At 42.5% G+C, this 21600-nt stretch overlaps 1 protein-coding gene across 1 annotated transcript in view; it reads left to right on the top strand.

Annotated features, from left to right (window-relative positions):
• The window catches only part of ODAD2 (outer dynein arm docking complex subunit 2), a 184098-nt gene that overhangs the window by 30468 nt on the left and 132030 nt on the right, over positions 1 to 21600 (top strand). Inside the window, exons 8-10 of the mRNA XM_038391298.2 lie at positions 1528 to 1745; positions 5877 to 5999; positions 6217 to 6361. Coding sequence (XP_038247226.1) covers positions 1528 to 1745; positions 5877 to 5999; positions 6217 to 6361 — 486 coding nt within the window. The remainder of the gene's footprint in view (positions 1 to 1527; positions 1746 to 5876; positions 6000 to 6216; positions 6362 to 21600) is intronic.

Below are 21600 nucleotides of genomic sequence, written 5' to 3'. Positions count from 1 at the left end.
AAAAACCTTCCAACAATCATGCATGCGGCACGCGCACACACAAACCTATCGGAATGGACATAAGCAACGCATCTCGAAGAACAACAGTTACGAGAGGAAGGTAACTTTTTTTTTAATGCATTTTCGACATTCGACATAGCTTCAAAGAGTTCATTACCTCACATATACTGCAAAGCTAATCAGCTTTTGTATTGCCTTATTGGCCTTGTCTAGACTAACATTTAAAGGTGTGATGTTAGAGTCAATGTTAGAGATGTTAGCACAGGGTAGCTGTAAGAAGCATACTGCCTTTAACATGTGCTAAAATGGTTAAGTTATGGCCTGACTAGGATTCCCCCCAGGCTTTAACTTGACCATTTTAGCATGTGTTAAAGGCAATCTACTTTGTCTAGATTACACTTTTAAAATGTGTTAGTTAACATGAGTTAGCTAAGTGTTAGACATTTGGGTCAGCATGCATGGGACAGTTAATTCCGATCACAGACTAATAGGAGGCAGGCCACACTTTGACAGTCTCTTTAAAACTGCCTTGGACCAGGTACATAAAATAATGTCACTGCTTGGATACATGCTAGTGACAGCTGGAATAATAATAATGGAAGATCATAAGTTATCTTTCCTGTCAAAGCTGAATAGTCCAGTAGGAAATAAGAGTTCACAAGAGGCAGGAGGTGTTCTGTTGTTGATGCTTAGAAAAACCCTGGTACTAGACAGAGCCAATTGTTGGTTTTGTAAGGCCATGCAGCTCCCTACATGAGATTGTACCGAAATACACTTCAAAGGCAAAACAGAAAAAATATAAAGAGAAAAAATTTATATTAATTTTACTTTAAAAAAATTAACATACTAACTTGAAACTAATCAGCATATTAATTAACTTATTTGTAACAATTTTTTGGGGGGTAGCATATTTTATAATGGCAACAAACACTCCACACCATGTGGTAGAGTTGGATGTATTCTTGAGATATGAGCCAGTGTTTCAAGCCTCACTGTCCAAGTAGGGAATGTGTTGATCAGCACTCATTCAAAGAGTGGATTATTTTATTTCTAATTAAAGATTAAAAACTAAGGACCTGATCCTGCAAATGCTTTACTCATGAAAATAGCCCTTATACAAGTAGTCTGTTGAAAGCAGAGTGAGAGAGTTTGCAAAATTGGACCATTACAACTGGTTTGAAATTGGATTCTGTAGTACTGCTCGTGTCACAGATTAGCAATGGGAAAAAATGCACCTTTAGAGTAAATTCAAGAATTTCTAAATTTAGCTAATAACTTTGTTTTTAAATACATTTCAGTTTGTATATGGTGGCAAATGTTTTCACCCTAGGAATTTTCAAATTAATATGGATACTGCATTCTTTGAAAGGCAATTTAAATGTACACAATGGAATGCATTCGAAGTTCTGCATATGCCATATATAATTGTTAAAGTAATGTATCCTGGGATTTCTTCTTATAACTTATTTTAATGTGTATTATTCATGTGGCAATATGATTGACAAACCATTTCTCCATTTTTTATAGGATTATACTTTTTCTGAAGAACCAACGTATGAAAAGCATTATCACCATATGGAAATAGTTGATGCTGAGGATTCAGGCCAATCCCAGAAGTTTTACGATTATTCCGAAAAGAATGTGTTTGAGAAAACCAAGAGTCCTCTTGTAAAAAGCAAACCCATTGACAAGAAATTAGAACCATCTCTGAAGTGGAAGAACGTTGGGCTCGCTGGTTCTCCGGAGTATGTAGTTATTTGAAAAACTGAGTTTTACAGTAGACTTTGCTAATTCAGACTAATGATTTGGAAACACAGTGTATGTCTGATTTTTTTTAAATTGAAAATAAACTAAACAAATACAAAATAAAATTCAGGGACCTGCTCCTATAAAACATTTTAAGGGAAGATTGCTCACTTGTAATCCAGTTTCTTATAGTCCTTTTCTGCCATCTTATCTGACAACAGCCTGGAATGTCATCATGATGGCGCTCCACCTGTCAGGAAGGAGGCAGCAAGATTTTGCAGTCATCTGCAGTACTTGAGCCTCAGTTCAACCATTTCCCTCAATTACAAGTTCCTTCTAAGGCAGGAAGGAATAGACAACCTATTCCAAGCAACACTTTCTGAGGAGAGAAGAGGACTATAACAAACCAGATTACCAGTAAGTAAGCTTCCCTTGTCCAACACACTTCTCCTAACCTGGCAATAATCTTGGCTAACAGTGGACATAGCAAGAGGTAGAAAACCCAGAAGAGAGTTTACTTACAGTAGAGATGCTGGGACTATGAAAAGTAGAAGAGGAATGGTGTTCCTTGATGCTTCTCTTTTCTTTATGAACTCTTTATTCTTTTTCCCCCACTTTTGTCTCTTTCATTCTTCCTTCAGTCTTTTTCTTCTTCTACATGGAAAGAAGAAAGGGAAAGGGCTAGTGGAACAGGAAGAAGAGGTAATTAGTGTTCCATGGTTCCAGCATGCAGGAAGCAAACCAATGAAAAAGTGGCTGGATGGGGCCTAAGTACAGCAACTGACAGATCTTGCTTTCTGCTTCCTGATTGGTTGAGCTGTAATGCTGATAGTCAAGGCTTTTGCTAGTTGGGATGGGACAAGGACAACACACAACAATCAGTTTTAACAGCTGTTTAGTTTTAATTATTTATTCTGCTACTGCATAGTATGAGAGTGATCCTGTAAAGAGGTCCACACTGGCAGACCCTAGCAACCTTTCAGGTATCTTTGCAGGATAGGGGCCTATTAGTATATATATACACATTTACCTTACTATATTTTATATAACTACTGAAGTCTTAATAATATGAGACTTCACTATAGCCCTCTGCTATTAAGGAGTTTTAAAAGAGCTAGTTGAGGAGGTCTCTGCACCGTTAATGTTACTTTTCAATAAGTTTTGGAATGCTGGGAAAGTTACAAAGACTGTAAGAAAGCTGATATTGTGCCAATATTTTAAAATATTTATGGACCTGTCAATCTGATATGGATCCTGGGCAAGACAATGGACTAGCTGATATAGGATTCAATTAATGAAGAATTAAAGGCAGAAATACACTTAATACCAATCTATATGGGTTTATGGAAAATAGAACCTATCAAACTAACTCAGGTTTGGTCGATAATAGTGTTGCTGTAATATACTTAAACTTCTATAAGGCATTTGACTTGGTACTGCATGATATTTTGATTAAAAACCTAGAACAATATACAATTAACAGGGTACACATTGACTGAATTAAAAGATGACTAACTGATAGGGCTCCAAATGTAACTGTAAATGGGGAATCATCATTGAGCATGTGTGTTTCTAGTGGGGTCCCACAGGGATCTGCTATTGGGGCTATGCTATTTAATATTTTTATCAAAGACCTGGAAGAAAACATAAAACCATGACTGATAAAATTTGCAGATCACACAAAAATTGTGGGAGTGGTAAATAATGAAGAGAACAGGTCACTGATATAGACTGATCTGGATGGCTTGGGAAATTGCGTGCAAGCAAACAATATGCCTTTAATATGGCTAAATGCAAATATATACATCCATGAATGAACAACATAGCCCATACTGATAGGATGGGGGTGTCTATCCTGGGAAGCAGTGAGTAAAAGAGATTTGGGAGTCATAGTTGATAATCAGCTGAACATGAGCTCCTAGTGCGACACTGTGGCCAAGAGAGCTAATGTGATCCTGGGATGCATAAAGAGGGGTATATCAAGTAGGAGTGGAGAGGTTATTTTACCTCTATATTTGGCACTAATGCAACTACTACTGGAACATTGTGTCCAGTTCTGGTGCGCACAACTCAAGAAGTATGTTGATAAATTGGAGAGGGTTCAGAGAAGAGCCATGAGAAGAATTATAAGATTAGAAAACATGTTTTATAGTGATGGACTCAAAGAGTTCAATCTATTTAGTTTAACAAAGAGAAGGTTAAGAGGTGACTTGATTACAGCCCGTAAGTGCCTATATGGGGAACAAATATTTAATAATGAGTTCTTTAGAGTAGTGGAGAAAGGTATCATAGAATATCAGGGTTGGAGAGGACCTCAGGAGGTCATCTAGTCCAACCCCTGCTCAAAGCAGGACCAATCCCCAACTAAATCATCCCAGCCAGGGCTTTGTCAAGCCTGACCTTAAAAACTTCTAAGGAAGGAGATTCCACCACCTCCCTAGGTAACGCATTCCAGTGTTCCATCACCCTCCTAGTAAAAAAGTTTTTCCTAATATCCACCCTAAACCTCCCCCACTGCACCTTGAGACTATTACTCCTTGTTCTGTCATCTGCTACCACTGAGAACAGTCTAGATCCATCCTCTTTGGAACCCTCTTTCAGGTAGTTGAAAGCAGCTATCAAATCCCCCCATTCTTCTCTTCTGCAGACTAAACAATCCCAGTTCCTTCAGCCTCTCCTCATAAGTTGTGTGTTCCAGTCCCCTAATAATTTTTGTTGCCCTCTGCTGGACTCTTTCCAATTTTTCCACGTCCTTCTTGTAGCGTGGGGCCCAAAACTGGACATAGTACTCCAGATGAGGCCTCACCACTGTCGAATAGAGGGGAACGATTGGTATAATGAGATCCAATGGCTGGAAGTTGAAGCTAGACAAATTCAGACTGGAAATAAGGTGTACATTTTTAACAGTGAGGGTAATTAACCATTGGAACAATTTACTAAGGGTTGTGGTGAATTTTCCATCACTGGCAATTTTTAAATCAAAATTTGATATTTTTTTAAAAAATATGTTCTAGTTCAAATGGAATGATTTTGGGGGAGTTGTGTGGCCTGTGTTATACAGCGGATCAGAATAAAGTATCAGAATGATCCCTTCTGGCCTTGGAACCTATGAATCTATAAAAAGGATAATCAGTGAGATCTTATTAACTTTGTTGAGAAAAAGAATGCTATGTTTTGTTTGGTTTTTGTCTTGATGAGATTATTGAACTACAGATTAGGAAACTGAGAAGGCTCCTACCCTCTTCTCATTCAAGTCTTCCTAAAGGACAACTTCTGTTGCAATACCTACACGCTGATTTACATAGGTGATTTATATATCTCACAAAATGAAAAAAAAAAGTGGTTTTAGAATTTTATTTGGCCAATTAAAACATTGACCGTTTTACTTATGTTGTCGCCAACATTTTCAACTCTGGATGCCTGAATTTAGGCACCTAAATCTTGATTTGCACACTTAAGTGTAAGTTGCCTGATTTTTTGGAAGTGTTGAGCACCCACAAATTCTCTCTGAATCAATGAAAACTGCAGGTCCACTGTACCTTGAAAATTAGGCCATTTTATTTAGATGCCTAAATTTGGATTTAGAAGCCTAACTTTAGGAAACCAGGTTTGAAAATGTTGATCCATACCTCCTTCCCTACTGATTGTCTTTTTTTCTGTTTTTTATGAGGTAAACTTTTTGGGGGCAAGGACTGAGCCTTGTGTGAGGAATCAGCAAGTATAAACTCGGCTCTACTAAAAACAAACAAATAATAATCAGTGAAGTTGTACTGTATCTTGTTTAGACAATTCTTGGTATGCTATGAATCCTCAAAACTGCCTGAATAGAAATTTAGGCACCTAAATAAAATCTTTACATTTCAAATCCAACAACTTCTGCTGCTAATTTTTATAATGCTCTCTTTCTATTTATTCCCACTAAAAACATACTGTGGAAAAAAATACTCCAATTATCATACTGTGCAGCAAAGTTGATCAATTTAAACAGAGTGTAACTTCTTAATGAAGATCATTACACAGATTAATTTACACACATTTGTATACTGATATTGTTGTGCAGATATTGAAGACCAGGTACAATATTTATAGAACTGTAAAATAAGATGTTTAACAAAAACAAATATTTTCAGTGACAAAGCTGCAAAAAAAGTTATCAAAGAAGAAAAAGAAAACAGAGCTATTGTTCCAGAAAGCAAGAAAAAAGCCAATATCCTTTCCCCTGGATCTATTAAAGGACAATCAGTTTCAAAATGGTATAGCATATTTATTTTTCTCCCTTTAATTCCATTCTTGTATTATTTTTTATTACGTACAGTAATTGTAACGTTGTTCAATAGCTGGTAAATCAAATTTGAGTGTTTTTTTTCTAATGAAGTTTAAAATGAGAAATCTTGTCCAATTTGTTATACCTGTGTCTGTTTACATTAGTCAATAAATACTTAAAGTAAGTGATTGTCTTTTTGTTGCTAGTAAAGTGTCAGAAAAATCTGATGAAATTAGTCAAAGTTCCTCTGAGAGTGAGGAAGATGAAGAACAGCCTGAACGTCACCAGGAAGGACACACTGATTTGCCATCCGAATACTGGCAAATTCAGAAACTAGTAAAATACATAAAGGTAAGAAAATCAATTTTAACAGTTCTTTTATTATAAAAAATGCTGAAGACTCAGGTATTGAAATTTAGCTAATTAACTCATATACTGAGATTCTGAAACTCTGGACATTCCTATCTCCCTCCCCTTTCTCAGACTTTTTAATTTGCTCTTTTTGGAGTATAAGTCCCCTGAATTAGTCTATCTATTTGATGTTGTTTAAAACTTAAATGATTTCTTTTTTATGAATTATTGTTGTTTGTTTTGAATTTGAGTTGCAGTATTCCAAGATATTTCTTTATGTGGATAACAACTTTCAAGAATTTTTATTAAATTAGAATACTTCGCCTAAAGTTTATCAACTGTGATTAATGCATTACTGAAGTAACCCTAATGTTGTCCTGTTTCATGTCAAATGTTTTTTAGCTAAAAAGAAATTGTCTGACAAATAGGAGTCTCCCAAAGCAAAAAAAAGATTATGACTGTTGTTGAAAATATATAGTAGCATATACATATTTATAATGCTGTTGATGTTTTACATAATAAAAATAACACCATTCAATGGCACTTTTAAGCCAATTATGTGTTTCCCTCAGGGAGAATTCCTTTAGAAGTTCATCATAGAATTTAAATAATATAATTTACTAATAATTGGCAGCCTCCCAGCCCCCTGCCCAGAGCAGCTCACATCAGGGGGCTGGAGGGGATATGCCCTGATTCCTGCCCCCTTCCCCAAGGCCCCGTCCCACCTCTTCTCCGCCTCCTCCCAGAGCAGCGAGCGCGGTGTGGCTCCGCTTCTCCTCCTCCCTCGCAAGGGCCATCAGCTGATCGGTGGCAGGAAGGGAGAGGAGGAGGGACAGGAACCCAGCATGATGGGGGTGGGGGGGAACCTTGCCTGCAGCAGCTGCCGGCAGGAACAAGCTTCTTCACCCTGCCCCTGCGGTTAGCGGGCGGTGGGGGTGTGGAGGAGAAGAGCAGGCCGGGGCGGGCAGGATTTTTAATGGCACGCTGCTGACTGCTGGGGTCCCGGCCTGGGTTCAGCAGTGGGCTGAGCGGGGCTGGCAACTGGGACCCAGCAGTCAGCAGCGTGCCATTAAAAATTGGCTCGCATGCCATCTTTGGCATGCATGCCATAGGTTGCCAACCTCTGCTATAAAAGTATACAACATTATCCACACTAGAAAATCATTGGACAGAATTCCCACTGGTGCCATCAGTTGTCAGCAACAGTGATACCACTAACGTAGTGTAATCAAAGCTTCAGCAGTTTCCAGTGTTTTAACCACTATCCTCAGCACGTTTCAGAGTAGCAGCCGTGTTAGTCTGTATTCACAAAAAGAAAAGAAGTACTTGTGGCACCTTAGAGACTAACAAATTTATTTGAGCATAAGCTTTCGTGAGCTACAGCTCACTTCATCGGATGCATTCGGTGGAAAATACAGTGGGGAGATTTATATACACACACAGAGAACATGAAACAATGGGTTTTATCATACACACTGTAAGGAGAGTGATCACTTAAGATGAGCTATTACCAGCAGGAAGGGGGTGGGGGAGGAGGAAAACCTTTTATGGTGATAATCAAGGTGGGCCATTTCCAGCAGTTAACAAGAACGTCTGAGGAACAGTGGGGAGTGGGAGAAATAACATGGGGAAATAGTTTTACTTTGTGTAATGACCCATCCACTCCCAGTCTCTATTCAAGCCTAAGTTCATTGTATCCAGTTTGCAAATTAATTCCAATTCAGCAGTGTCTCTTTGGAGTCTGTTTTTGAAGTTTTTTTTGTTGAAGGATAGCCACTCTCAGGTCTGTAATTGAGTGACCGGAGAGATTGAAGTGTTCTCCGACTGGTTTTTGAATGTTATAATTCTTGACGTCTGATTTGTGTCCATTCATTCTTTTACGTAGAGACTGTCCAGTTTGACCAATGTACATGGCAGAGGGGCATTGCTGGCACATGATGGCATATATCACATTGGTAGATGCGCAGGTAAACGAGCCTCTGATAGTGTGGCTGATGTGATTAGGCCCTATGATGGTGTCCCCTGAATAGATATGTGGACAGAGTTGGCAACGGGCTTTGTTGCAAGGATAGGTTCCTGGGTTAGTGGTTCTGTTGTGTGGTGTGTGTGCTGGTGAGTATTTGTTTCAGGTTGGGGGGCTGTCTGTGAGCAAGGACTGGCCTGTCTCCCAAGATCTGTGAGAGTGATGGGTCGTCCTTCAGGATAGGTTGCAGATCCTTGATGATGCGTTGGAGAGGTTTTAGTTGGGGCTGAAGGCGATGGCTAGTGGCGTTCTATTATTTTCTTTGTTGGGCCTGTCCTGTAGTAGGTGACTTCTGGGTACTCTTCTGGCTCTGTCAATCTGTTTCTTCGCTTCAGCAGGTGGGTACTGTAGTTGTAAGAATGCATGATAGAGATCTTGTAGGTGTTGGTCTCTGTCTGAGGGGTTGGAGCAAATGCGGTTATATCGTAGAGGTTAGCTGTAGACAATGGATCGTGTGGTGTGATCTGGATGAAAGCTAGAGGCATGTAGGTAGGAATAGCGGTCAGTAGGTTTCCGATATAGGGTGGTGTTTAAGTGACCATTGCTTATTAGCACAGTAGTGTCCAGGAAGTGGATCTCTTGTGTGGACTGGTCCAGGCTGAGGTTGATGGTTGGATGGAAATTGTTGAAATCATGGTGGAATTCCTCAAGGGCTTCTTTTCCATGGGTCCAGATGATGAAGATGTCATCAATGTAGCGCAAGTAGAGTAGGGGCATTAGAGGATGAAAGCTGAGGAAGCGTTGTTCTAAGTCAGCCATAAAAATGTTGGCATACTGTGGGGCCATGCGGGTATCCATCGCAGTGCCGCTGATTTGAAGGTATATATTGTCCCCAAATGTGAAATAGTTATGATTGAGGACAAAGTCAAAGTTCAGCCACCAGGTTTGACATGACATTATCGGGGATACTGTTCCTGATGGCTTGTAGTCCATCTTTGTGTGGAATGTTGGTGTAGAGGGCTTCTACATCCATAGTGGCTAGGATGGTGTTTTCAGGAAGATCACTGATGGACTGTAGTTTCCTCAGGAAGTCAGTGGTGTCTTGAAGATAGCTGGGAGTGCTGGTAGCGTAGGGCCTGAGGAGGGAGTCTACATAGCCGGACAATCCTGCTGTCAGGGTGCCAATGTCTGAGATGATGGGGCATCCAGGATTTCCAGGTTTATGAATCTTGGGTAGCAGATAGAATACCCCAGGTCGGGGTTCCAGGGGTGTGTCTGTGCGGATTTGTTCTTGTGCTTTTTCAGGGAGTTTCTTGAGCAAATGGTGTAGTTTCTTTTGGTAACCCTCAGTGGGATCAGAGGGTAATGGTTTGTAGAAAGTGATGTTGGAGAACTGCTTAGTAGCCTCTTGTTCATATTCCAATCTATTCATGATGACGACAGCACCTCCTTTGTCAGCCTTTTTGATTATGATGTCAGAGTTGTTTCTGAGGCTGTGGATGGCACTGTGTTCTACACGGCTGAGGTTATGAGGCAAGTGATGCTGCTTTTCCACAATTTCAGCACGTGCACGTCAGCGGAAGCATTCTGTGTAGAAGTCCAGTCTGTTGTTTCAACCTTCAGGAGGAGTCCACCCAGAATCCGTCTTTTTGTAGTGTTGGTAGGAAGGTCTGTGGGTTAATATGTTGGTCAGAGGTGTGTTGGAAATATTCCTTGAGTCGGAGACGTCGAAAATAGGATTCTAGTTCACCACAGAACTGTATCATGTTCGTGGGGGTGAAGGGGCAAAAAGAGAGGCCCCGAGATAGGACAGATTGTTCTGCTGGGCTAAGAGTATAGTTGGATAGATTAACAATATTGCTGGGTGGGTTAAGGGAACTACTGTTGTGGCCCCTTGTGGCATGTAGTAGTTTAGATAGTTTAGTGTCCTTTTTCTTTTGTAGAGAAGTAAAGTGTGTGTTGTAGATGGCTTGTCTAGTTTTTGTAAAGTCCAGCCACGAGGAAGTTTGTGTGGAAAGTTGGTTCTTTATGAGAGTATCCAGTTTTGAAAGCTCATTCTTAATCTTTCCGTTTGCTGTAGAGGATGTTGATCAGGTGGTTCCACAGTTTCTTTGAGAGTGTGTGGCACAAGCTGTCAGCATAGTTTGTGCGGTATGTAGATTGTAATGGATTTTTTACCTTCAGTCCTTTTGGTATGATGTCCATCTGTTTGCATTTGGAGAGGAAGATGATGTCTGTCTGTATCTGTACAAGTTTTTTCATGAAGATGATAGATTTCCACTCCGTACGGCTAAATTCAGTGCCTTGCATAGTGACAGGTTTCAGAGTAGCAGCCGTGTTAGTCTGTATTCACAAAAAGAAAAGGAGTACTTGTGGCACCTTTAGAGACTAACAAATTTATTTGAGCATAAGTTTTCGTGAGCTACAGCTCACTTCATCGGATGCATTCAGTGGAAAATACAGTGGGGAGATTTATATACACACACAGAGAACATAAAACAATGGGTTTTATCATATAAACTGTAAGGAGAGTGATCACTTAAGATGAGCTATTACCAGCAGGAAGGTTTAACTGACTCCTCTCTGTCTCTTAGCTAGTTTCTAATCCATCTCTCACTGACACTTTTTAATTTGTGTATTTAGAATCTACTATAGATGCTATAGTAATGGATGCATAAAAAATTCCACAGGTGTATACAGCCATTGCCATGGTTCTCTATGCCTTCCCCACCTCTAGATTGGACCTTTATATTGCCTGCTATTTGGAGCTATCCTAAAAGACCACCTGGAAGTTTAATCTTGTGCAGAATGTGGCATCTTGCTTGCTCAGTGGTGCTACTGGTGTTGAGCATATTACATTTGTCCTTGGCATGATGCACTTATTTCTATTTGCTTTTAAGTGTAGTTCAGGATGTTGATGTTAATGTATGGGCTGTGTCTACCTTAACAGACCACTTCTTTCTATGTATCTACACTGATGGATGCTGCTATCAGTTTTGCATTTGAACTTTGGGGTAACTGGGGCTGGCTCCTTGGCTTTGGAATTCATTACTATCATTGGTCTCCTATAAGCCCCACCCTTATCCAAACCTGTGAACCCACCTCCATACTGACAAGACTGCTATCTTTTCTCCTTGCAGTGTAACTCACAACTCATCCCTCCTCACAGGGCCCTGATATACATAATACAGCTGCTGCATAATACTCCTATTCTTTGAGTGGATGCAGCCATATATTTCCTTTAGGTAGGTACGGGTATGTGTGTGTGTGTGCGCATGCACACAGCGCACCCGAGCGAGAGAATTTTGACTACCAGTACCCATAGGAGGTAGCGCTCATACCTCGTTCTCACAGCCTCTCCCCAGCTACATGAGGCAGCACTGCCTCAATCCCTCTCAGTTCCTTCTTATCTCCTGTGGCTGGAGTCGGAGCTCTTTGTGGTTCCTAACCTCACAATCTCTCTTTCTTAATGGCTTTTTCTAGTTGTATATAGTGTGACAGGGTCAGGCCTGATGGTTACAGGAGAGTGTTAGAAGGCAGATATATTAGTCCCAGATTAAGCAGGTCCATTTTCCCTGGGTAAGGTAACAGGGGCAGTTCCAGAACAAGAAGGAACTTGCTGGAACAAATTCAGGCAGGCTAATTAGGACACCTGGAGCCAATTAAGAAGCTGCTAGAATCGATTAGGGCAGGCTGGCTAATCAGGGCACCTGAGTTTAAAAAGGAACTCACTTCAGTTCATGGTGTACATGCAAGGAGCTGGGAGCAAGAGGCACAAGGAGTTGAGAGTGCAAAGGCTTATTGCTGGAGGACTGAGGAGTACAAGCATTATCAGATACCAGGAGGAAGATCCTGTGGTGAGGATAAAGAAGGTGCTGGGAGGAGGCCATGGGGAAGTAGCCCAGGGAGTTGTAGCTGTCGCGCAGCTGTTCCAGGAGGCATTCTAGACAATACAGTCCATAGGGCCCTGGGCTAAAGCCTGGAGTAGAGGGTAGGCCCAGGTTCCCCCCCAAACCTCCCAACTCCTGATCAGACACAGGAGGAATTGACCTGGATTGTGGGTTCCACCAGAGGGGAAGGTCTCTGGGCTGTTCCCCAACTCACATGGTGGATCAGCAGAGATTGTTCTCCTTTCTTTTTCCCAGGCTGGCTAGTGATGAGGTTAGCTGAGTGAACGGCAGGTTTGAGCCACTAGCAAAAGTGGCCAAACTGAGGGCTGCTGTGAATCTCTGAGGCAAGCAAATCTGCCAATAAGCACAGGAGGAAGGAGGAGGAACTTTGTCACAATAGTTAATTAGTACCCTTAGTATAGTGTTAGTTTTAGATTAAGTATTTGCCCAGTGATGCCCTCACCAGGGTTTAAACATTGTCCATCGTAAGGGGGAGTGATTCCCCAATGACGATCCTCACACATGGGGGTTGCTGTGCTTAGGTGAAGCCCACATCAAGGAGCAGTATTCAATTTGCATGTCGTTCACAAAATGGACTGAGGTGATGAGGGATCTTCATCTAAAGCAGCACCTGCTCAAACAGGCCATGTGACCTATGTTGGATTGGTGGTTGCCCTGGGGTTCTGAGAATGTCGCTGTTTTGCACTCTGGAGCTGGTGCCTCTCTGAAGACAGGAGTTGCTCCCCATCAAGTATACTGAGGAAAAGGTCACACAAGACTGTTGCTCCAGCTCCTGTGGGGATTCATATGCCTCCTCTAGAAGGCGCATAAGCTGGTATGGTGTGAATGCTGGTGTGCAGGATGGAGCAGGTCCCATCTTCCACTCCCCAGTACTGCACAAGGAGGTCAGAGACCCCATACCATTGGCTTTGGTTCTGGACCCAGGCCATCTGTTGAGTCAGGTAATGACAAGGGTGATGCTGGCACTGGTGGTTTCCCTACCAGTGGCCTATCAGACGGCAGTGGACCTACTCTGCTTTTCTGTCTCTACTTCTCCCTTGATCCAGGACTTTGCCAGGGCTGTGGTATTTATAGCCTGAGCGGCTATGTGGGCTGCTGAACCTGTGGGCCTGTTAGCACCACACCCCCATGTTTCCCTTCCACAGTCAGTAGAAGTGGAACTGGTGCTAGGCTTGGCACAAGGGACCTTCTCGTCACCAGAAACTTCTTTGGCATCCCTGCTGTCGGTGCTGCCAGTGTTACTGTGGCAGCACTCACCACTCCTGCACTGCTGACAACTTCCAGGTTGACACTGCTTCCAGCAATGGAAATGGAGGTATACTAGGTGCCGGTGGTACCGTTCCCACCATCAGCACCAGTTCCCTCTTCATTCTGGGCTACAGCTGAGTCAGACACACAGCCCTCTCAACCTGAGGGCTGGCTCCACCTTTATCCCCTAAATCCTGGGATTCCTTGATGGCCAGGTTGGGATCTTTTTTCTCTCTCTCTCCCCACTGCACACCCCCATTGCTTGACCCACATTGGGGGCTATTCATAGAGTGCTATAGGTACAAGGATTGGTGCTTGTCTCATGGTTTGGATGAGGTCTCCACACCTACTGGCCACCAATGCCATATCCATACCAGTGACTGCCGTGAGATCTGTGGGATGCTCCTTAGTCATAAAGCTCCAACTCCTCATCTTTCCCTAAGGTGAGATTACTGGGCAAGTCTAAAGAAAAGGAGTACTTGTGGCACCTTAGAGACTAACAAACTTATTAGAGCATAAGCTTTCGTGAGCTACAGCTCACTTCATCTGATGAAGTGAGCTGTAGCTCACGAAAGCTTATGCTCTAATAAATTTGTTAGTCTCTAAGGTGCCACAAGTACTCCTTTTCTTTTTGCGAATACAGACTAACACGGCTGCTACTCTGAAACCTGGGCAAGTCTGTGGCAGACACCATCCATCTGCCACAGGCCCATGCACCAGTGAACCTTCCCCTCGTGGAGCCTCCAGAGTTGTCCCAATCAGGCTTGTCAGTCCTGGAGCAGGATCTGGCTCTAACACAGTTAACCCCATCATCTTTGTCCCTGGATGATTCCGCAATGCCTGGCTCTTCCTCCTCTTGGGTACTGAAGAATTTCAAGGTGTACCAGGAACTTGTGGCTCATGGGTGCTTCCGTGGATATTCAAGTGGAGTTCCTGCAGGACAATACCCATAAATTGTTGGATATCCTGAAGCCATCTGCCCCTGGGAGAGTTGCCTTGTCTATTAACAGTGCACTCCTAGAGCCTTCTAAGTTTCTCTGAAGCATGCTAGCTTTGTTACTCCTACTGCAAAGCACATGGAGAAACTACTTTGTTTTGGTGCAGGGATTTGAGGGTTTTTACTCCGATCTGACTGCAAATTCCCAGGTTGTAATCACAGTGAACAATAGAGCCCAGCAGGGCAGATTTAAGTCCACTCCCAAGGATACGAACTCTAAATGAATGGACCTGACGGGTAGGAAGATTTACACCTCGTCATCCTTGCAGATTTGCATTGCTAACCAGCAGTCACTACTGTCCAAATATGACTTTGTGAACTGCACGGCTATGTCTAAGTTTGTAGACCAGCTATCCAAAGCCTTGAGGGAGGAATTTGGGGCACTTTATCACTGAAGGCTGCTTGGTAGCTAAGACTTCATTGTAGTCCGCTCTGGATGTCTTGGATACTTCGACCAGAGTGATGGCATTAACAATGACCATTAGAAGGGCTTCCTGGCTGCAGAATTCGAGCATTGCAGCAGGCCATGGAGGATTTGCCCTTCGATGACCAAGTGCTTTTTTCGGACACAATGGAAGAGACTCTGGACTCCTTCAAGGGGTCTAGAGCTACCATATGGTCCTTGGGGCATATATGTTTGCAGTTCAAAGGTGCCACTACAGTGGTCAGCAGCAGAAGTATCATCTGCAGCACATATTTGGGCAGCCTTTCCCTCTCTCAAGACAGCAGGACTACCCCAGAAAGAGGCATAGATCCAGTAGGAGGAAGCTGTTGGGTCTGGGGTTTGGCCAGTCAACATGCCTTCCCCAGCACCCTGCACCCCCAACACCTACTTTGACTTCTTGGTCTGGAGCAATGTTCCAGTTGTTACTTTCTTCTACCCATCCCCTCTGTTGGGGACAGGCTGGCTCACTTTCACAATGCTTGGGGCGCGATCACCACTGACAGCTGGGTCTTAAGCACCGTCCGATCAGGCGATGCCATCCAATTCCTTTCTGTCCCTCCTCCCCACCCTTACTCCACATCGCTCTTCAGGGACCCCTTTCACAAGATACTTCCCCTCAAGCAGATTCACTCTGCTAGCTTTGGGAGCAGTGGTGGAGGTTCCACTGGAACACTGCAGTCAGGGCTTTGATTCCTGGTACTTTCTGGTGCCCAAATCTAACGGAGGGGTAAATCTATTCTCAACCTTCACAGCCTCAACAAATATATCAGATACATAAGGTTCTGAATGGTCACTCTATTGACTATCCTCCTAGTGTTATCTCAGAACAGCTGATTTGCTGCTCTGGACCTTTAGGACACTACTTTCATGTGGCAATTTTGCCAAGCCACAGAAAATTCCTTTGATTCATCATAGCGGAGTGCCATTTTCAGGATCTGGTGTTCCCTTTGGCTTCTCTTCTGCCCCTTGGGTTTCACCAAATGCATTGTTGTGGTGATGGCATACCTTAGGGAGAAAGGAATCCTTATCTTCCTATATCCAGATAACAGGTTTCTGAAGGGCAGGTCTAGAGAGAAAGTCCTTTCTTACAGCAACACTATATTGGTCTTGCTCGACTGGAGAATGTTTGTTTGTCAGGGTGTTCCCTTTGTTAGGCCCTTACCAACCATGTCTATTGTCACCAATGCCTCCCTGATGGGCTGGGGAGCACATCTGGGGTTGCTGAAAGTTCAAAGTCTGTGGCTGGAGCAGGAGTACTCACTGCATGTTAATGTGCTGGAGCTTTGGGCCATCTACAATGCATGTCACACTCTTCTGGACCATAGCAGGGACTCAGTGGTTCACATACTTAAGACATTGCAGTGGCATTGTCGGTATGTGAACAAGCAAGGGGGAGCACATTCCTGGATGCTCTGTCAAGAGGCAATCAGGTGTGGCAGTTTTACATCAAGAAGAGTATCACTCGATAGCTGACCAATTGCCCGGGGTCCAGAATCATCTCACGGACAATCTCAGCAGGAATTTTTCCCTGAGTCATGAGTGGTCCCTGAAGACAAGTATCCTCTGGGTCATCTTCACAGTTTGGGGTATTCAGATGATTGACCTCTTTGCTATGAGGGAAAACAGGAAATGTCATATGTTGTGCTCTTAAAGGGGACTCCCTATCCAACACTTTGCATCTCAGCTGGCAGTCAGCTCTCCTGTATGCTTTTCCCTTGATCCCAATCATCCCACAGGTCATCTTCAAGATGTAGATGGACCAAGCCAAGCTCATTCTTATTGTCCTGGCATGGCCAAGGCAGTGCTGGTTCTCTGTACTTCTCATGCTGTCAGTTCAACTCCCCATACCCCTTCCTCTCTGTATCAAGTCTGCATATGAAATAACTTCTGCTACACCTCCTCAGCAAGTGAGAGCTCATTCTGCAAGAGCACAAGCAACAGCAATAGTGTTCCTCAGTAACATCTCAATACTGGACATTTGCAGGGCTGAAATGTGGTCATCCATACATAAACCATTATGTCATTACTGTGTCTTCCAGAGCATGTTTTGGTAGGGCAGTCCTGCAATCCTTGTTTCAGTAGAGCCCAAGCCCTGCCTCACGGGGTGGGTACTGCTTCTGAGTCACCAAAATAGAATACAGTGCTACATCTACTCAAAGAAGAAGAAATTACTTACTGTAGCTATGGTTCTTTGAGATGTCCACAACCCACCCTCCATACCCTCTGCATCAGAGTCCAGTCTCTGGGTGTTCGGTGCTAAGAAACTGGGTGTGGGTGTCAAGGTGGTGCTGCCTCATATTACTCAGGGAGGGGCTATGAGCACGAGACATGAGTGCCACACTTTTGCCTAGGTACTGCTAGGCAAAATTCTCCGGCTCCTGTGAGCTGCGCACGCACACACACACACACACACACACACACACACACACACACACACACACACACCCCCTATGTGCAATACACATCTGCATCACATCTCGAACAGCCACAGTTACAGTAAGTAACTTTTTTTCAAATATGTGAGTAGTGAGGACCTCAGTGAGGACCTCATAGAAGAAATGGTTGTAGGGGACAACCTTGGTTCAAGTGATCATGAGCTAATTCAGTTCAAACTGAACGGAAGCATAAACAAATCTACAACTAGGGTTTTTGATTTCAAAAGGGCTGAGTTTCAAAAATTAAGGAAATTAGTTAGGAAGGTGGATTGGATTGAGGAATTTATGGCTCTAAAGGTAGGAGGCGTCCTGGGATTACATCAAGTCAAAGCTGCAGAAGCCTGCATCCCAAGAAAGGGGAAAAAATTCATAGGTAGGAGTTGTAGACCGAGCATCTCAGAGAGGTGATTAAGAAAAAGCAGAAAGCATACAGGGAGTGGAAGATGGGAGAGATCAGCAAGGAAAGCTACCTTATTGAGGTCAGAACATGTAGGGATAAAGTGAGAAAAGCTAAAAGTGAAGTAGAGTTGGACCTTGCAAAGGGAATTAAAACGAATAGTAAAAGGTTCTATAGCCATATAAATAAGAAGAAAACAAAGAAAGAAGAAGTGGGACCGCTAAACACTTAGGATGAAGTGGAGGTTAAGGATAATCTAGGCATGGCCCAATATCTAAACAAATACTTTGCCCCAGTCTTTAATGAGGAGCTTAGGGATAATGGTAACATGACAAATGGGAATGAGGATATGGAGGTAGATATTACCATATCTGAGGTAGAAGCGAAACTCGAACAGCTTAATGGGACTAAATTGGGGGGCCCAGATAATTTTCATCCAAGAATATTAAAGGAATTGGCACATGAAATTGCAAGCCCATTAGCAAGAATTTTTAATGAATCTGTAAACTCAGGGGTTGTACCATATGACTGGAGAATTGCTAACATAGTTCCTATTTTTAAGACGGGGGGAAAAAAGTGATCCAGGTAACTACAGGCCTGTTAGTTTGACATCTGTAGTATGCAAGGTCTTGGAAAAAATTTTGAAGGAGAAAGTAGTTAAGGACATTGAGGTCAATGGTAATTGGGACAAAAATACAACATGGTTTTACAAAAGGTAGATCGTGCCAAACCAACCTGATCTCCTTCTTTGAGAAAGTTACAGATTTTTTAGACAAAGGAAATGCAGTGGATCTAATTTACCTAGATTTCAGTAAGGAGTTTGATACGGTGCCACATGGGGAATTATTAGCTAAGTTGGAAAAGATGGGGATCAATATGAAAATTAAATGGTGGATAAGGAATTGATTAAAGGGGAGACTGCAGCGTGTCATACTGAAAGGTGAACTGTCAGGCTGGAGGGAGGTTACTAGTGGAGTTCCTCAGGGATCGGTTTTGGGACCAAGCTTATTTAATCTTTTTATTACTGACCTTGGCACAAAAAGTGGGAGTGTGCTAATAAAGTTTGCGGATGACACAAAGCTGGGAGGTATCAATTTACAGAAGGACCGGGATATCATACAGGAGGATCTGGATGACCTTGTAAACTGGAGTAATAGTAATAGATAAAATTTAATAGTGAGAAGTGTAAGGTCATGCATTTAGGGACTAACAACAAGAATTTTAGTTATAAACTGGGGACGCATCAATTAGAAGTAACGGAGGAGAAGGACCTTGGAGTATTGGTTAATCACAGGATGACTATGAGCCGCCAATGTGATATGGCCGTGAAAAAAGCTAATGCGTCTTGGGATGAATCAGGCGAGGTATTTCCAGTAGCGATAAGGAGGTGTTAGTACCGTTATACAAGGCACTGATGAGACCTCATCTGGAATACTGCGTGCAGTTCTGGTCTCCCATGTTTAAGAAGGACGAATTCAAACTGGAACAGGTACAGAGAAGGGCTACTAGGATGATCCAAGGAATGGAAAACCTATCTTATGAAAGGTTTCAGAGTAGCAGCCGTGTTAGTCTGTATTCGCAAAAAGAAAAGGAGTACTTGTGGCACCTTAGACTAACAAATTTATTAGAGCATAAGCTTTCGTGAGCTACAGCTAGCTCACGAAAGCTTATGCTCTAATAAATTTGTTAGTCTCTAAAGTGCCACAAGTACTCCCTATCTTATGAAAGGAGACTCAAGGAGCTTGGTTTGTTTAGGCTAAGCTAAAGAAGGTTGAGGGGAGATATGATTGCTTTCTATAAGTATATCAGAGGGATAAATACCACAGAGGGAGAGGAATTATTTAAGCTCTGTACCAATGTGGACACAAGAACAAATAGATATAAACTGGTCATTGGGAAGTTTAGACTTGAAATTAGATGAAGGTTTCTAACCAATAGCCTTCCAAGGGAAGCAGTGGGGGCAAAAGACCTATCTGGCTTCAAGATTAAACTCGATAAGTTTATGGAAGAGATGGTATGATGGGATAACATGATTTTGGCAATTAACTGATCTTTAACTATTCATAGTAAATAGGCCCAATGGCCTGTGATGGGATGTTAGATGGGGTGGGATCTGAGTTACTACAGAGAATTCTTTCCTAAGTATTTGGCTGGTGAATCTTGCCCACATGCTCAGGGTTCAGCTGATCGCCATATTTGGGGTCGGGAAGGAATTTTCCTCCAGGGCAGATTGGAAGAGGCCCTGGAGATTTTTCGCCTTCCTCTGTAGCATGGGGCATGGGTCACTTGCTGGAGGATTCTCTGCACCTTGAAGTCTTTAAACCATGATTTGAGGACTTCAATAGCTCAGACATAGGTGAGAGGTTTATTGCAGGACTGGGTGGGTGAGATTCTGTGGCCTGCATTGTATAGGAGGTCAGACTAGATGATCATAATGGTCCCTTCTGACCTTAATATCTATGAACTGGTCAAATACGTATGTATGTATGAAGCCATTTTGAATTACCAGAGTGCAAAAATGGTTTGAAAGTGGAAGACTATTTGACCAGTTCACATATTAAAAAAATTACTACTGTAACTGGTTTTTCATGCTCCTATATTTTAGAAATAGCCTGAACAGATCTTGTTTGACCTGTCAGCAACAATCACTGCAAAATTTAGAAATTATATCCCAAAGAAAGATCTCTCAAAAATTATTAATACTTGAAAGGAGGGATTTTAATATCCATGTCCATAAAACAGTATTGTTACCAAAATTCAGGATGCATACCTGTGTGGTTTTATATATAAAATATATATATGTGTGTGTATGTACACACACACACACACACACACACACACACACACACACACACACACACACCCCCCATCACACAGGTTTTTAAATTAATTAGAAAGTAGATATTCTTAAACAAAATTCTCTATTGGCTGTTGGGTACATTGAACAGCAAATATCCAAAGGTTCTGATAAAGCTGAAAAAGTGCAATATCACAGACAGTGGTGGAAACTCTTTATTGATGAAGTGTGACTTTAACTAGCACATGGAATTAATTTATAATTCAAGTGCAAATATTGTACTTCTGGCCAGACTGACTAGATTTTTTGGCATATTTGTTGTTCATGTGGGCAAGTGTTCATGACATATCCAGCACAAGAGAAGGTATATCTTCAGTTATATTTATATATGTTGAAATATTATATTTACATAGAAGCACAGGCATAGTTTTTCAGGACAGTGTGTGCGCGCGTGTGCGTCCAAGAGAGAGAAAGAGGTTAAATATATATTTTTGCACATCTTAAAGGGGAACTAAAATACTCTTTAAAAAAATGTTTGAGGTTCCCAAGTTAGAAAATATAATAATTGTGTAGAAGAAACGTTGGAAGGATAAAAATATAAACAAACAGTTGATAAGTTACATGAAGGAAGGATGTCCATATATAAAACCCCTACAAGACCTAAAACAGTGGTTCTCAACTCTGGTCCACTGCTTGTTCAGGGAAAGTCCCTGGCACGCCAGGCCGGTTTGTTTACCTGCCACGTCTGCAGTTTGGCCAATTGTGGCTCCCACTGGCTGCGGTTCATCACTCCAGGCCAATGGGGGCTTCAGGAAGCAGCGTGGGCCGAGGGATGTGCTGGCCACCCTTCCCGCAGCCACCATTGGCCTGGAGCAGCGAAACGCAGCCAGTGGGAGCCGCGATTGGCCGAATCTGTGGCAGGTAAACAAACCAGCCCGGCGCACCAGGGACTTTCCCTGAACAAGCAGTGGACCAGAGTTGAGAACCACTGACCTAAAAGATACACACTTTCACAACACTATTACTTCCAATACAAACCAGACCTG

This window comes from Dermochelys coriacea, chromosome 2 (assembly GCF_009764565.3).
Source record: "Dermochelys coriacea isolate rDerCor1 chromosome 2, rDerCor1.pri.v4, whole genome shotgun sequence".
Lineage (NCBI taxonomy): Eukaryota > Metazoa > Chordata > Testudines > Dermochelyidae > Dermochelys > Dermochelys coriacea.
The sequence above is the reverse complement of the archived record's forward strand: the minus strand, read 5'-3'. Positions and strand labels throughout refer to the sequence as shown.